The sequence below is a fragment of the Lineus longissimus genome, chromosome 6 (assembly GCF_910592395.1).
Source record: "Lineus longissimus chromosome 6, tnLinLong1.2, whole genome shotgun sequence".
In the NCBI taxonomy this organism is placed as follows: Eukaryota; Metazoa; Nemertea; class Pilidiophora; order Heteronemertea; family Lineidae; genus Lineus; species Lineus longissimus.
The window spans coordinates 14,729,833-14,746,767 of NC_088313.1; the positions used below are offsets into that span (position 1 = coordinate 14,729,833).

At 40.7% G+C, this 16,935-nt stretch overlaps 1 protein-coding gene across 1 annotated transcript; it reads left to right on the top strand.

The window, feature by feature from the left end:
* Positions 1-620: 620 nt before the first annotated feature.
* LOC135489349 (zwei Ig domain protein zig-4-like) lies at positions 621-16,910 on the top strand. Its single transcript, XM_064774662.1, has 9 exons — positions 621-658; positions 9,552-9,639; positions 10,700-10,763; positions 11,532-11,686; positions 11,989-12,190; positions 13,497-13,550; positions 14,176-14,333; positions 14,613-14,732; positions 15,042-16,910. Exons 2-9 carry the CDS (start codon positions 9,568-9,570, stop codon positions 15,054-15,056), a joined length of 840 nt encoding a protein of 279 aa, XP_064630732.1. The 5' UTR covers positions 621-658; positions 9,552-9,567; the 3' UTR covers positions 15,057-16,910.
* The last annotated feature ends 25 nt before the right edge of the window (positions 16,911-16,935 follow it).

The following is a 16,935-nucleotide window of genomic DNA, read 5'->3' on the forward strand; positions in this document are numbered from 1 at the left end:
ATAGAGAGTGTTTCCTCAGGAAGGCGCTGCGTTTGACATTCTGCACATAAGTAATGGAACCAAATGACAATTTGTTGGGTACTTTGAATGAGGAAGACAATATCTTACAGGTTCGTTAATAACCCCACAAACGAGCAACTTTTGTCGCTGAGACATGCGATTATGATAATCGCCTGTAAAACAAATGAGGAACCGCATAATGGTAACAGGGCTGGCTACCACGCGCAAGGTCCCGCAGAAAGCCAGCCATAAGAGGTTTATTCGCAGGAGAGAGATCTTTGTCCCACAAAGCAACGATAAAACTGTCTCAGGTCGCAGCGATTAAAATCGCTCTTTTGCGGGCGCTTTACGTGTTATAAACAATACAAATTATAATAAATTTTCTCTTTCCCGTGGCAATGTTATATTTGATAGGGTTGATTTTCATCAAATTATTTCTTAAATGGGAAAGAGGAAACTGTAGTTTTATTCACTTTGCGAATTAGCGCATGTTAGTCAAAGCAGCTCCCACTGCTTAGCAACATACAGCAGGGGTGTATTATAATGACGTCACGAGCATGAGCCGGGTGATATAAAGGAGCGATGGGACGGATTGTGCCATTCAGACAGACGAAGCAGAAAGGACGTCTCGGACTAGGAAACAAAACACGGCATACAGGTAGGATGACTTAAAGTTTCATTAGATATTTTATAGTCCTGTATGGTTGAGGCATTCGGGAGTTTATGTGACTGTCAGGTGCGGATAATGCAGGCAATGCGAGTCTGATTACTTTCTTAACCTTTTGCTGCTACTGATGCGTGTATTATATACCTTCCCTTTCTGGCTGATTAAAAGTTGACCACAGGTACTAACATTTTGTCGAGAACGTGAAATCCTAAAGCAATTAGAACTTCTTCAAAATGATGTGAATGCCCTTTTAAAACACGGGATGCTGTTCCCTGGAAAACAAATAACAGCGACTCCCACCCTTGAAATTGTCATTCACTTCGTTCTAATTGCTTTAGGATTTCAAGTTCTATAGCCAAAATGGTCGTGCTTATGGTCGACCCTTAAAAACCACACGGAGTAAAAGACACTTTTCTCAACACATATAACTTAGGTCCAATTGAGTAGCCAATAGTGAAATTCAGTTTCCAAAGTGTTTCGAACCAACAGCCTGCATAAGACAATATCCCAGCCACTGAGCCAGCTCCAAGGGATACGGAACCTTACCACCAAATCCCCTTCAACGGAAACAAGAAGAGCCAATTATTGACGGTTTGCGAAAATACTTTTCGGACATTTTTTATGCCCTTTCACAGGCAACCTTTGTAAGATGAAAGCTATCGATTGCGATCCCGTATGCGCTAGCGGTATTCGTGAGAGAGCAAATACCTCAAGTTCAGCATCAATTCTTTAAACCCCATTGATACCACTCTTCAATATAAAAAAATATCTATTATCACAAAATCGGTCCGAAGAACATAGGTCAGTCACCAGAACTTAAGCACCGCATAAAACATGCCAAATATGCCAATTTTGCCACCCCTAAAACATCATCTAAATGCGGTTAAAGAATAGTATGAAAAAATTGCGTGGTGATGATTTTGTGTTCAGAAATTCTTATAATTAATCTGTATTTTTGCGATATTTTACTGAGAAGGCGGGCTAAGTTTCTCCCAAGGTGCAAAGTTGGCATGCTTTACGGCTTCGGTAATCCTTAGCAGGGTTATCCAATCGATCACGTTTGAAAGTTCAGCCGACTAACCACACTGGCAAAGATTCTCAACTTGCGAGTCAAATCGGGCTATTACTGCTGTGGATGTCACATGTAGCACGATTTGGCGTCAACCGGTCAATTGGGGATCTTTTCCCTGACTGCCAACGGTGATACGCTGCTGCCAACCGTCTTACTTCAGCTTTTAAAACGTGTTTAAAGCTTTTTCAAAAGCTGAAAAACTTTTGAAGTCATGACGGTCGAAAAGCTGAAAAACCGTCATACTTCAGAGAAATCAACCTCTCTGCACTCTAAAAAAGTCTTTTGGCTTTTGAAAAATCTTTGATGGTTTTTCAGCCAACAGAAATATGCACCGATAGGTTTCTCAACAAAGTGACAATCCTTTAGACATGTAGGTTTTTTCACAATCTCAAAAGCCATTTGGTGTTTTTCATTTGACCAAATAACCTCTACGGGGTGCATATTCGTGTTGGCCGAAAAGGTTTTTTAAGGGTGTAAGGTCCGGCTGGGAAAGCGAAAGTTGCTGATGCAATTCTACAGACTCTTGCGAAATTTGAAGAGGTGTTACCGGTCGATGACCCATTTTCTATCTGAAATCTCGTGGGGAGACTCCGGATTGGTTCTTGCAACTTCAGGGAAAGCCGGATGTCGCATAGGAACTTACCACTTGCCCAGTGGAATGTGTTGGCCGTGGGGTGCCCCACCAGGTCTCTTAACAAGAGGGGCCTTTTTTCGATTTTCTCATATTGATTAAATACAGGAACAGTCAAGTCACTTCTTCATGACCTGACCGAAGAATCCAAAATTTTAAATTTCATAATCGGTTTCGAAGATTTTTCTGAAGTTATAAGCGGGGCGCAGCCCAGGTTGTCCACCGCCCTTGGGTTCACGCCTGAAGCTTGACATTATTTTAGATCTATAAATTTTATAAAGATATGGGAAAGACGAGTGTAGGTTGTAAGGAAATGACCCCGACTTTTTTATGACTAACTTTTCTGCGCTCGCTGTCGCGAGTATCCCCGTACTAACCAGTGCTATTACATGTATACAGGGTGGCCCAGAAAACCATTCCTTTGCGCAATAGAATTCTTTTGTGTATCCATTGTGTGAGGCAAACGTTTTCTAGGCCACCCTGTAGACCACAAAATGACCTTGCATTCCATTCTTCCAAAGCCTCTTCCCTAATAATTGAAATATTTCTGTGGTTACATTAAGGTTAGGCGAAAGTTTCATTGTTTCTGGGTCAGACGGTGCTCCAGCTTCCATTCATTGTACCACATTTCCCGGAATCGAAAGAACTATAGAAACCCTCGACAAAGATCTGGGTTGTTTGAGGTCATTTTGGGGGGAGGCATTGTGGCGCGATTATCAGGATTGTGCCTGCCGTGAATGGCCGCCAGACGAGTTATTCTTTGCCGCAATTCTTTACCCGGCTGTAGTATGACATTGAATCTCAGTCGGGGTGACCTCATTGGGCCACGGCGGAAGATTCCACTCCGATGGACCTCCTGGGTCCTGCAGAAATCGTGTATACATACTGTACATAGACTTCATGAATTACCCCAGCTTCTCTGGCAAGCTTTCATACCCTTTGGCATAACATATTAACGTTTAATAGAATTATTTTGATTCTAATAGACGTTCAGAAGCCTAGTTATTTCTTAACCATACCCAAATATGACAAAAAATGGCTACCGGTTTACTCAATCATATACAACCCTATACCAATTACGACTTTTCGACCATAGTTGGTAATATTTTTCAAGATGACCAACTGTGACCTTATCATCACTATGAATAGACTTGTGCGGTGGACAGTTTAGTTATAAAGGTCTGGGATGGGTAATTGTTGAACGTGTTGAATGAGACAATGTCTGGTAGTCTCTGTTCATGCAGTTGACGGGGACCGAACTGGTTTGGGGGACGGTCCAGGTCACGCTGAGGTCAACGCCCTGAGGACATTTCCACAAATGGCAAAGGTCGTGACCTCAAAGCTAATCCGAATCGGGAGCAACTTGACAATCCGCTGCCATTACCCATAAAAAGATCATCGGCTTCGTTTGAATTGACGAAATATAAATGGCGAAAGTTTTCCGCTATATTTAAAAAGTATTCAGTTCTTCTTGATAGTGTAATACCGTTGTAGGACCACCCGAATTATGTCTAATTTCTCCTAGTTAAACTGCATGGTCTAGACTGCAAGACGAGGCAAAATCGGATTTCTTTTTGGGTCATAAATAATCAGGAAGGGACAGAGGTTAATAGAAATAACCACAATGCGTCTGTTTTTCGTGGACGTGTACCAAACCGATAGTCGTCTTCGGAAGTATGCCCGCCTAGCCGTTATACTGAACTTACTGGGCAAATTTCTTCAGACCTTTTTGTCTATTTTAGGACAGACTACAATTTTCTGGCCAGTGGACAAAAAAGTTTCTATACTGCATGAAGCCCGGGATTAAAGATTTTTCGCCAGGTTAACCGTAAAGCAGTTATCGTGACCTCCTCTGCTCTCCTAAAAATAAAGGTTTTTGAGATTTTGAAAGCTTTTTAAAGCATTTTCCGGCCAACACTGCTCTTGATATTTTTTCTCACAGATTATGAAATATCAAAATCTTACCGTGGCTGGGTGTTGGTGTTGGGGGAGGAGGAGAGGTTGCATTTGATATTTCTCACTTAACAAAGCGATAAGATTCAAAGCATAGGGCGTCTTTATTTACCCGCATAAAAAACAAATATGTTTGATTTGACCCAGTGACCGAATTTTTCCAGAATAATGGTCACTGTGCCAGTATGTCATTGACCCATTAACTGCCTTGCACTCAAACAGTAGATATTGATTTACACCTTACTTATTCTTGTACAAAAATGCCTTAAAGAGCCTACGCCGGATTTTTTCCATTGTTTTTTCTTGTCGCTCACGTAAATAGAAATAAGCATTAACGTATAATGCAGTTATTATGCACGCAAATGCGAGCAAACCTGGCATTTGTATATCAGTCTACAAAACTTCATTGTTGACATACATGTACATATTTAGTGCGCGTGTGGTAGTTAATTGAAAATGTTCACCTCATAGTTTAACTTTCAAAATTTTTGAACGAACGCATTATGCCTGCCTTTAAATTTGGTAATTCCACAGATCAAACATGACGTTTAAGATAAGAGGCTTTCGGCTTTTTACCTCTCCCGGAGCGCAAAACCCTGACCGGTGTAAGGCCCGATGAAGTTAATGATATGATTCTCATCGGCCCATCTTCATGTTTTGGTGTCGGTAACGTATATATAAAACGCTCAGGTCGAAGTTAGCTACAATTCAAAGTCACATTTATATTTTGAACGGTACTTAATTTGACTGATAAGATTTTCTAGATATATACTAAACAGAAACGAAATGCTACATTTAAATGATATCTTCCGGCTTGCACTGCCACGGCCCCGCCGTATTAACCCTCTAGCTCTCGGATTTTTCAGGAATCGCAATTTGTTTGACTTAAATTTGACCGTGTTTTACCCAAATCTGAAGCGTGATGCCCTAAAACGTGCATCCCTCGAAGCTGGCTAAATACAGGGTGACCCAAAAAGATACAACCAATCAAAGGCTGTATTTCTGAGACTTCTTGCAAGAAAGGCCACAGCGAACATATTAAAAAGAAGTTACTTGGCCTCATTTTGTCATGTTATTCAGCGATGTAACAACAAAAGAACTTATTTGACATTCTGTATATATAAATAACCTGTTACAAATTCAGATAATCAGCTCATCCCTCTTTCTATCTATTGTATGATTGCATCCGTTGTTTGAGTCAAGACAATTGGCATTTCCTAGCCCGCCGGGACTTTCCTGTGAAATGATGGCAAAATCGGGTTCTATATCTCATATCAAGGAAGTTTTACCTCAAGCTTCATTGGTCATTTTCGTAGTAGTGCAGACAAACATATAATAGAGCGAATTTTCATTGTCTCCCTCCGTTCGTTCAAAGATTTCATAAATTGAACCTGAATTCGCGAATTTTCAATTTTGAAACAGGTACATGTAAGAGTACATCTGAACTGAATATCAATTTCAACAATGCTCTTGTGTAGAGATATACAACTATCTCAACGTTCAGCGAATCGAGGTTCTTATTGTCTGCACTACGGCAATCTTTATTTCTATTCATGATGTACATGAACATGTACATGTACTGTGTCGACGCTATCAAGCCGGTTGAAAGGCGCCTATACGAAAGCACCATATCACATGCAAAATGCATAATGGGAAACAGACGCACCCAAACCCGCTGAATAGCATCTGCACAGTGTACACCTATGACTCGAACGGGTACGCTGTTCGTTATAACTGGTGGTCCAGGAAAATAGAAATGCAGTCATACACAATGCCATAGTGCATTTATCATGCTTACATTTATTTGTATAACGGCATTTAAAAAATCGTACTCAGCACGTATTTACGCAATTCAAAAGTTTCAAATTCAATTACGAATTTCAAATTTTTAACGAACGGTGTAGACCTTTAAACAGATTATTGAATTCTCCTCGCGGGGCATTGACCATTGACTTGTGCCGCCGGTCCTCCGCCCCCACACGCGCAAAGGTCACCTTCCGGGACGGTATTTTATAGGGTCGGGCCGAAATTCCTTATTTAGTCAGGCCAACTTCCGATTCAATACAGCAAACCCAAAGGCCAATTTACCAGGAACAAACCGGTTTAATTGTCTGATTTGCTTTTGTGCATTAAGTGCGGATTTATCTACCTTTGGCAATAGCCCCACCTCTCATTGGTCGCTAATCCTTGATCAGATAAGACCAGATAAAAATATCTGTTTCTTATTCTGCCCACTTGGATTTAGGGTTCCGCCAAAAATTGCAATTTTATCTCATTTCAGATTCTGCCTTTTTCGGTTTCTCGGCGTCACACGGCATAGTTTGAACTCGTTTCCAGCGCTGTTATGGCAACAACTTTGTATACATAGTATTTGTATATGTCTACACATCCAGCAATGTTGAAATTCATATTTTCATACATGTACATGTACTACGTACTTACGGAATTGGAAAATTTCAAATTCAGTTACAAATTTCAAATTTTCAACGAACGGCATATGCTTTTAAAAACGGTTGGTCTCCCTCAGTCATTTCTTATGCGTGCACTTATTAGCAACATTGTGTGTCCTGAGAAAGGATACAAAATCCATCCTCGCATTTAGAGAATGATCTATAGTCCGCCAAAAAAATAATGTAATTTTGCCATCAGTGATCTATTTCTACTTTAACATTTGCTAAAGAAATGTTTTCATAGAAATATAAGCTTTAGATGCAACGAAGAAGCATAGTTTCCTAAATCTCAGACTCAAAGCAATAGTCCCACTGGGTGGAGATTCTTTCTCAGAGAAACATTTCTTGATTCGGTGCAGTGTTTCAGTTCCGGATACCAAATTGTGAAGCGACGTCAGGAGGACTTTACAGCCGTAAGAAGAACTGAATTGGAACAACTGCAAAACACCGACTCTGCTTCACAAAATTTGCTCCGGAGCTAAAACGACTTTACCAAAACGAGATTTTCGGTCACTTGTTCTTTCTCAGCAGATTCTCTGTCAGTGTATCCACTGGAAATAGTGTTTTTGGTCTCTGGATGGCAAGAGTATGGTCGTCCGTTTTTGTGGGTCGCTCCGTGTGTTGTCCGCTCCGCGCGAGACGAAAACGATTATTCATTCCACCGGCCTTGGTCGATAAAACTCTAAATCGAATTATGCGCGGTATGATCATGCAATATTGGTCGACTGAATATTAGAGGAAAACATTCACAGGTTTTTATCTTAGTTACGAAATATTATGGAAAACATTCACAGGTTTTTATCTTAGTTACGAAATATTATGTTGTGGTATCATAATATACAAAAGGCAAGGTTAACAACCACCGGAAGTGATATAAAGACATTCAGGATAACTTGCGCTTTTGGCTGTGTTCCAGCACAACTGGCAATAAAAGAAACGCGCGACACCAGTACACGGTCATTAGGAATTTGAACTTGAAAAATCGTGGGTTCTGAGATTTATCCAGTGAATATTATATCGATTATTTGCAGATAGTACAGCTTTATATCAAAGGTCTATTTCCTTTCTATCACTTCGGATGCTATATATGTATTGAGAAACATAGTTAGAAGGCAAGTAATTGTTTTTTTCTCGGGTGAGGTTTTTTCGAGTCGAAAATCCTGCTGAGATTTTTCTAAGATGTGTTCATGTTTTTCCGTGTACTTGTAAATATTCTTGTATGATTCTGCTTCTCTTACTAGAAATATTGTACAATTGGGCCACATTTCACATCCACATTCCACATACCAAGGCCCATTTTGTTCTAATTTCATTTTATTCGTGCGTTTTTTTGATTCATTTTAAAGTGGTACTTGTAACCATCAGTCTTACCCGTTGCTTTTTTACCTGGAGCCTCTTTGGTATGTCGCTTTTTTACCTGTGTTGCTTTTTTACCTGGAGCCACTTTAACCATTAGCCATTTTACCTGGCCATTTTACCTGTTGCTTTTTACCTGTTGTTTTTTAACCGGGGCTTTTTTTGACGTTGCCTTTTCAACTTTTCACCTTATTAATCTAGACAAATCATTAATCGACTTACGCAATATTTAGAATCGCGTCGTTGTCGTCAACGCACGTCAACGTGGTGAGACATATAAATGGGTTTAACTGTGGGGCCAAACCGCTCCTCAATCATTCTTAAAGGCCTGCGCCGTTCGTTAAGAAACAGTAGTTGAAACTGAATTTGAAAATTTCCTGTTACGTAAATACGCATTGAATATAAACTTCAACATTGCCGTTGTGTAGTTACAGTCACCAGGTTTCAGTAATTTTGGATGCATGATAACTTCACTACAGCATTATATAACTGCACTTCTATTTTCCCGAACCGCTAGCATTTACGAAAAGCGTACCCATTGATGATCAAATGATTTCGGTTAAAGCTCGGATAAACCCTAAAACCCTTATTTCGAAATCGTTTAAAAGGATAAGACGTGAAACTTTGTCAGACCTCTGTCACACGCCCGTTTAGCTGATGTCCTTATTCCACATACTGGGTGATATGAATAAAGACTAGCAAATGCTTTTACTCCGGTTTTGTACAGGAAGGCCTAGTGTAAATGTACATGGAGATTTAGATAAAAGCATTTGCTAGTCTTTATTCATATCACCCATTGTGTCGTCAGTTGAACCGGTCGAGGGGCACATGCACAAAAGGCCAATCTTCTGTGCAACTGAGGCGCTAAAACGGCGTCAACGCAATATAAAAACTTGCGATCATCTTTTTCCCTAAAAGGTTTCATTGGGCATGGACGGGTTTTATTTCATGATTTTCTCCGAAAATGACGTCTAAAATACGAATATATGAAAAATGGTATTTGGCCAACAATGTTGGTTTTAACGACGGTAAATTCTCAGTTGGCTCTTAAAGTGGTGTCACCCAGTAAACGAGCAGTGAACCAGCAATCCAAAGATCTTTGTTTCGAATCTCAGTTATGGCAACTTGATTTTTCTGTACTGCATTGTAATTTCATTTCTCCTCTCATAATACGACGTTGGCCGTAGCTCCTTTATAACCGAGGGTGGAGACTTACATTGATTTTATGGACGTAAGGTACAACGTAGCCAAAAATGTTTGCTTATCTCTCCTGCAATCGACGAAACTTCGTCTTGGAGTCCAGCTGATACCGAACATGCATTGGTTAATTTATTTCTCAAATTTTGTCCACGATCTCAACATGCCCGCAGCGTGGGTATTTGATACGATTACTCATATCCTTTTCTCCTTCTGTACTTGCAGGGTATTCAATACAGCCATGGTTTCAACACAATCACTATTCTTTCCAGTTTTATTAGCCGCCATGCTTGTGGCAGTTGGTGCATTCTCGGTAAGTCACGGGCCGGTGAATAAAGGATTTTGATATCTTCAAAAACCGGCTGATACTTCAGCCAATTAAAAAACCCGGGATGTTTTTAACAATCACCAAAACCATGCATCTAGAGCTCTTCATTTTACCAAAAAACCACTTCGGGGTGCATATTTGTTTTGGCCGAAAGACCTTTAAAGTCAGCTATTTAGAAGCTCAAAAGCCTTTATTGCAAAGAGTGCACTGTAGAACTTCCAAGTTATCGGAGTTGATTTGTGGTATCCAAAAAGTATCTTATTAATCTGAAAAAACATTGCCTATAGGGGGACAAGGCAGAAATTCATAGGCTCGCCGCGTCCCATTTTGCTTGTAGTATAAGTAGGTTTTTTGCATGGGTAATTCAGCGGAATCTGTGGAAACTACGGAAACTGGGCGGAAACAAACTATAACATTATCGACATCATATATGTGATGAACTTTTTTTTTTCTTGGACTATTTTTACATCGACCGTAGTTGGGAGAAGACAAACCGTGGCAAAAGACAATAACTTTCGATTGTCATGCAAACACGTTTTGTTCTTTAAGAACCTCTCTTTCCTGACCAATCTAGTCATTGGACTACAATTCCTTTCACATCGATGTACTTCGAATTTGCCATCATGGCAAGGTTACGGCGGTTTGATCCAGGTAGCTAAGTTGGCGGCAGCTTTATGGATTTCTCGTTGACATGTCGTGATGTTGAAATGTCTATTGGCTCTTGACATGAAATACTCACACTTCTGTTCGATTAACCCTCAAGATATAAAGTGTATTGACTTTTGGTAATAAATAGAAAATAAGCAAATATTGATACAAATCTTTCAATGAGGTGACACAGAAACGATTACCTACTTTTGTATTCGAATGCCTCCAAACACATTAATTTAATATTTATCAAAACATTTCTGCCATTTGTTGCCGAGACCAAGACTTTCTCAATAATTCCAGTAATGTATGATTAATCATCAAGATCACCAAAAGCTTTTGAAAAATTAACAAGATGTAACCAACTCGACTCAAAATTGTGTTCATTATTTTTCAGGCTTTCCAACCAAAGGCGCAAATCCGAAAACAAAGATCTCGAAATCATGAAAGTAATTCAGGCGGTAAGTGACACACGTTTTGTTCTTATCGATCTCGCTGATGGTTTTCGCCATCCTGGGGAAATCAGGGGCCACTGTTTGTTTGCTTCTTTGGCGCTGTGTGCAGTGCCGGAAAAGCGAAACCCCGATTTCCTCAGGATGGTTTTTTTGAAACACAGAAAGATGTTTAAGCAGCCTTACAGTTGAAGAATTGACGATGTGTTTACCCCCTACCATACACGTACAGCTCGGACTCGGAGAACTATTGATATGATATTATTATATGTTGTACAGCCGGCGAGTAACTGGCGAAATGTTGATTGTTTTGTAGTTATTTTTGCGCGTACGATACACGTTGATCAACGTGTTGCCCGTATAAATCAATTCGGCGGGTGTAAAGGCAATTGGCGCGTATCATTTTTGAAACGGCTCCACAATATTCCGAACCATTTTTTCTTTTATATATCTGTTTTCAACGAGCAGCTAGTTGACCTAAAACAAGGGAAATCACTGTTTCCTATTTATGTTTCCTATGAATAGTCGGACGATAAAATCTCGAAAATGAAACATTTAATTGTTGTTCTCAATCCATATGCACACCTAAAGGTTTTGTAGAGAAGTGACAAACCTCGAAAGGGTTTTTAGTTCGTGAAAAACCTCAAAGTGTATTTCATTCGCCTGAAACAGCTCTACGGGGTCTGCTTATTTGTGTTGGCTGCAAGGCCCTAAAAGCCTTTTCAGAAGCTCAAATCATTTTTTCACAAATGTACATAGATTCGTATTCATTTTCAGGGACAGATCGCGCCAATAAGTTACATTTTAAATCGCGGGTTCCCAAGCCATTGGTCCGGGCCAACCTTCACAAGACCGTGGTATTAGAGTGCGAGGCTGCGGGCTCACCTCCCCCAACGATACACTGGTTATTTAACGGATCACGTATTATTCAGGTAAGCATCTTGACACACTAGTCTCTGAGGAGTCCAGCCTACTTACACTCTGTGCTGCAATTTTGGTTTTTGATTCTTTATGGGGATCTGACCATTGGCTGTGGGAGTTTCCTGCCTTCTCCTAGCTTTACGGGCGATGCTGGACGGCGGTCTCCTCCGATCAGTGTGTACCCGATCAAGCTCCAGCGTCTTAAGAGAATATATGTTGATCTCAACAGGGTCCTCGTTTGCTCTTTTCCACATGACCTTGTTTGTTGCTTGGAAGAATATTTGCAAAAAGGTGTATTTTTATCAACTTACAGGGGGTAGATAACTCCATAATAGATGAGGAGGCATCCTACGAGTCAACAGTCACCGCCAACAAGCACATCAGCATGCTCAAACTCAGCTCCACAATCTCGCGGTTATACGTCGACTGCGTCACGAAGGCCGATGAGGGGCACTACACGTGCGTCGCGGATAACCCCACGCAAAGAGTAGTCACCAACACCAAATTAAAAATCCGTAAGTAGTAGGCACACCTGAGAGGCTTACTGGACTTTGCGCAACGAAACGAAACGAGCGAAATGGGGGAGCGACTATTATGTTTTACCCCGGTACGTCAAGTTCGATACATGGTGTCAGTCACCAGTGAGTGATGACCCACATCCACCCAGGCAGCTGAGACACATGTCTTGTTGGACATGCCTACCGATTTTTAATAAAAAAAAGCATAACTTCACTTCACACTTTTCGGGGTTGAAAATGTACTCACGTAAATCACCAAAATTACATGCCAAATTCGCACATGACATGTTATTTCTCAAAGCTTGGAGGCTCAAATGTGTGAATGTAATATATGCGCGTAATGTATACTCTCAGCAAGCGAATAGTTTTGATCGTCGGTTTTTGATACGAATCATTTCCTGTATGGCCGTTACAAGCCGTTGTCTGAATATGATGTGAACCTGTTTACCGTTCAATGCTGCCCCCTGTGACGCTGTACCCGCAAATGTTCAATGAACAAAATGCTGATAATGACTTACACGGCTTGTTCGCATCGTAAACATAGTGGTACCCGGGTTAACTGTATTTGCATTTGGCCTGATTTTACAACGATTACTCCCCATGTAACCACGATCTAGGATGGACAGGCTGTGTATTATGAATAGGAAAAGTCACCTAGGGACCGTTGCGTAGATAATTTTTTGGCGAAATATTGCGCAAAGTCCAGTAAGCCCACCTGAGAAGATATGAAGCGAATTTTGAAGGAGCAATACAATGACCTTCCCGCACCTTTCAGTGGTTAGCCTTCTTCCGGTGCAAATGAAGGAGTGAGGTTGCAAATCATTGACGCAAATTGTTTAGAATTAATATGAACACGCTAATAAGGAAGGGAAAACAATGCTCCATGCAGCGACATGACCAACCGACTCTAATTGAACCTGCAGTTCAACACAAGGTTATGACTGTTACAATTAACCAGTTACCTCAGAAGTTTTATCAACGAAATCATTTTCAATTATCGCCAATGTCTTTTGGCGGCGTTGATTCAGAGCTGACCGAATGCGTGGAGAGTTCATTAGCGCTGATACGTAGATGTAGTGCAAGGTAAAAACAAAACTTGTTATTTGTCCCCGCCCGCCTCGATTAATTACACTATTTTTCAAAAAATGGAAAATTGCGTTTTTTTACCCATTTGAGGGTCAGTGAGGTGAAATACAACCAAAAACATGTCTTCCCACTTAAAGCCACCGCCCGAAATGATTTCAAATCCTCAAGAATATGGCTTATGACCCCAAATCATTGTTGTGATCTTTCCTCTTTGCAGATAGAAATGTTGTAGGTGTTGAAGACGGGTGCCTGGCGAAAAAGGACCATGAGGGTAAGCTATCACCACCAGGTTTTATGATTCGAGCTGCGAAAATGGATGATTGGGAGAATTGAAGAGCTATTCAGTTTGACAATAGTGAGGTTTCGCTGTTCCGCTCCGAGAATGGTTATCGTTCCCTTTCCCGGCCCGTTATCGGGTATATAGAAATGGCTTTCGCATTCCCGACCGAGATCTAGCAGTGACTGGTGTCTTTTCACTGTTTTCATTGTTTCGACTGGCTGCTGATAGTGGCTAAGAAGGCCTACTCCCTGTTTCACGCTGTCTCGAATTGTCAAAAGACTTTATATTGTATCTATTCAATTAAATGTGTTTTGATTAATTATTTATGTATTCAAATGTCATTTACCGCTGAAATGTCCCACATGAATAAAGCGGGGTGTACGGTAGTTGAGATTCCATAATTTCAATCAAAATAGCCATTTTATCACGTTCTTTGATGGATCTACAATGTACTCATATTTCGCCATTTTAACAGGTCTAACGGGTACGCGCAGGCTTTCTGACAATTTCTGTGTCATTTGGAAATGTGCATTTAGATTTCAATCTAGTTTATTTCCCTTTATCGTTGCTATAGCCTGGTTGGCCCTTTTTCATATTCTGTCCATCCCCGTTTCAGGTATTCCAGCCCGAGTGTACATGTGGACCGTAAACCGCTTGGAAGTAGAGGGTGCTTATGTACAGTTGTTCTGCCGGGCATTTGGTTTGCCTAGGCCGGAGATCACCTGGTTAGACAGAGATGACAACTTAATTACCCGTAACAGCAATGACTACAGGGTAAGTCCATGGCAAATACTCCGATCATGCACTCTCAACATTTTTGATTATTTTTTTGATACGCCCTGTGGAGCATGTTCGTGCCAGTGACAAAAATTGCTTTTACATAATGTTGACCGTCATTTTAAAAATATTTTTTAAAACGCGAAAAATTTGATCACAAAAATCAGAGAATTGCGTTCAATATGAAATACGTGAACATAAATAGTCCCGGGTCTTTTTTATGATTTACAGTGTGCGCGTTTTATGATGATAAACTAATCTCTTTTTAACCTTCAGCTTCTTCCAAATGGTGATCTTTTGGTAAAGGCCATCACGTTCGACGCAAAAATGGGGGTATACAAATGTGTAGCAAGAAATGAGTTCGGCCAAGACAAACAAGAAACATTCCTTTATCCAGTAAGTTCAATAATGAATTTGTGGTTACAACCCTGTGGAATCAGCTGCAATCGCTCACCTCTTCCAGTCATGGTTTACCACCTCACAGTCCGAGCAAATCCAGCCTCAAACTAAAGACCATCAGTAAACAAGGCCCTCGTATGGACCGTACATCTAACAGACAGTTTCCTCACTGTGACGAGGCTGTGCCAGGACTTGGCAGGAGGGTTCAATCGAACCCACATCCTCCGGATTATTGGCAAGGTGCTCTAACCACTACGCTTCTGATCGTCTTAGTCTTTAAAAAAGAATATTGTTTTCTCTTTTCAGGCCGGTGGTTTTTAACTTCTCGATGGCTTAGGTTTAATTAGAAGTCGGATACGATTCACTGCCAATAAGTCGCATTCCAGGATCTCATGTACAGATACGACCAATGTGTGTGTACGTGTACCATGGATACTTACTTAGTACGCATACTGGGTAAACAGTATTGAAGTGTATGACTTAACACTGCCAGGCGCCAAAAATGTATTCCGGCAATAGGGAGAGTAGTGGCAAGTATGCGCATGCCCATCTCGCCAAGGTCAAGGACACGGGTGAATGTTCAAGGACATTCACGATGGATGGGAACGAGTGACACTGGAGAATTACATGTCTTTCTGCGCACTTGTAGTGACTCTGAACCCAGTGATGTGCATTGTGAAAGGCTAGTTTAGATTCATATAAAGGACTTTAGATAGAATATTCTGTTGTATTACACTTGTTTAAAAGAGACTAAGATCTGAGCCAATGCTCAACATATGTTATTCATGTGTAATGGTTACTGCCAAGTCTAACATGTTGATGTGATTATTGTAATGGCTTTTAAGACTACCTCAAAACACGCACCTCTGGGGCTCCGGTTTTCTCCTACAAAAGAGCTGATTGTCTGAGTTAAAAGTGGCTCTTTAACTTCGTAATTCCATAGTCATAAGATAACGCACAAGGTAAATAGATACCTATTCTGACTGGACTATTCTGATCTAAATGACTGGACTATTTGGACCTACAATGACTGATACAAGAAATATTTTTGTGGCTCTAGATCTGTAAGGTTAAGTGGTACACTAGCCCTGGTACAGTTATAGCCTTGTGTACATTCATAAGCCAGCTGTGGGCTAGCTTACCTTGTATCAACAGAGTTCGCATATCAGACCGGCTGGGGTGGAGGGGATGAGGGGAGGGGGGCGTTCGGTTTACTACATCTGGTAACGACATCCTAAAGGATGGGATAGTTATATCATATCATGAGACGAGAATTTATCACCAAATGTAACATCATTTACTTACCCATTACGTATATTTAGGCCTGTCGACCCCCACGATAGCTGTTTCTTGGGGTCGACATTATTATGATTTGGCCTGATAACCCTTTGATAAGACAGTGAAACAATGGGAATATAGGCCTCGGCGCGTGCGCTTTGTTTAAGGACAACAGACCGTTCATTGGGCTAGGTGTGAATTCAAACTAATGGGTAATTCTACTAGCTGCTATAATTAGACAAACATGTATGAGGTTTTTAAACTCTTCAAAGACAATTGATGAGCAAAGTCATTTGATGAACACACTCAGATAATAACCCAAATCAATAATTTGATCTTGAACATAATTAGCCGGGAGGAAGGGGCGATAATCGAGTCGGGGAAACTCGGCATATGCGGTGCCAAACTAACAGTCATTTGATGAATTTAGTTGAAAGAAAAGTACACCCGTAGTTCCATCTGGTAATTGTTCACTTGTGCACTGAGTTCAATTCCAGAGCGGCAAAGTGACCTTCAACTTGTCGTCATGACTACAGACGAACTACACCTTGACGACGTGGTATTCACATTCTATTTTGGGCTCCTGAAAAAAAAGAGATCCCTCATTTCAGAATGTCACTGAATGTGTACAGGATGAAAGTGACCACCAGACGGAACAGATTTCATTTTAACAAAATCTATAAAACGACTGTTATTAGTTTTTTCTTCTTGAATTTGGCACCTCACTTGCCGAGTTGCCTCGGCAGTTGGGATAACTCTCCCTCCACGATGAGAAAAGTCGCTGGTAGCGGAAAGAATTGCGTCTGATCAAATCATATATACTCGTCACGTTAATCTATTATTTATTTATTTATTAGGTTAATTTATTGGACAGTATATCTGAACAGCAAATAAATATTTTCGTCATACAAAATTTTGTTGG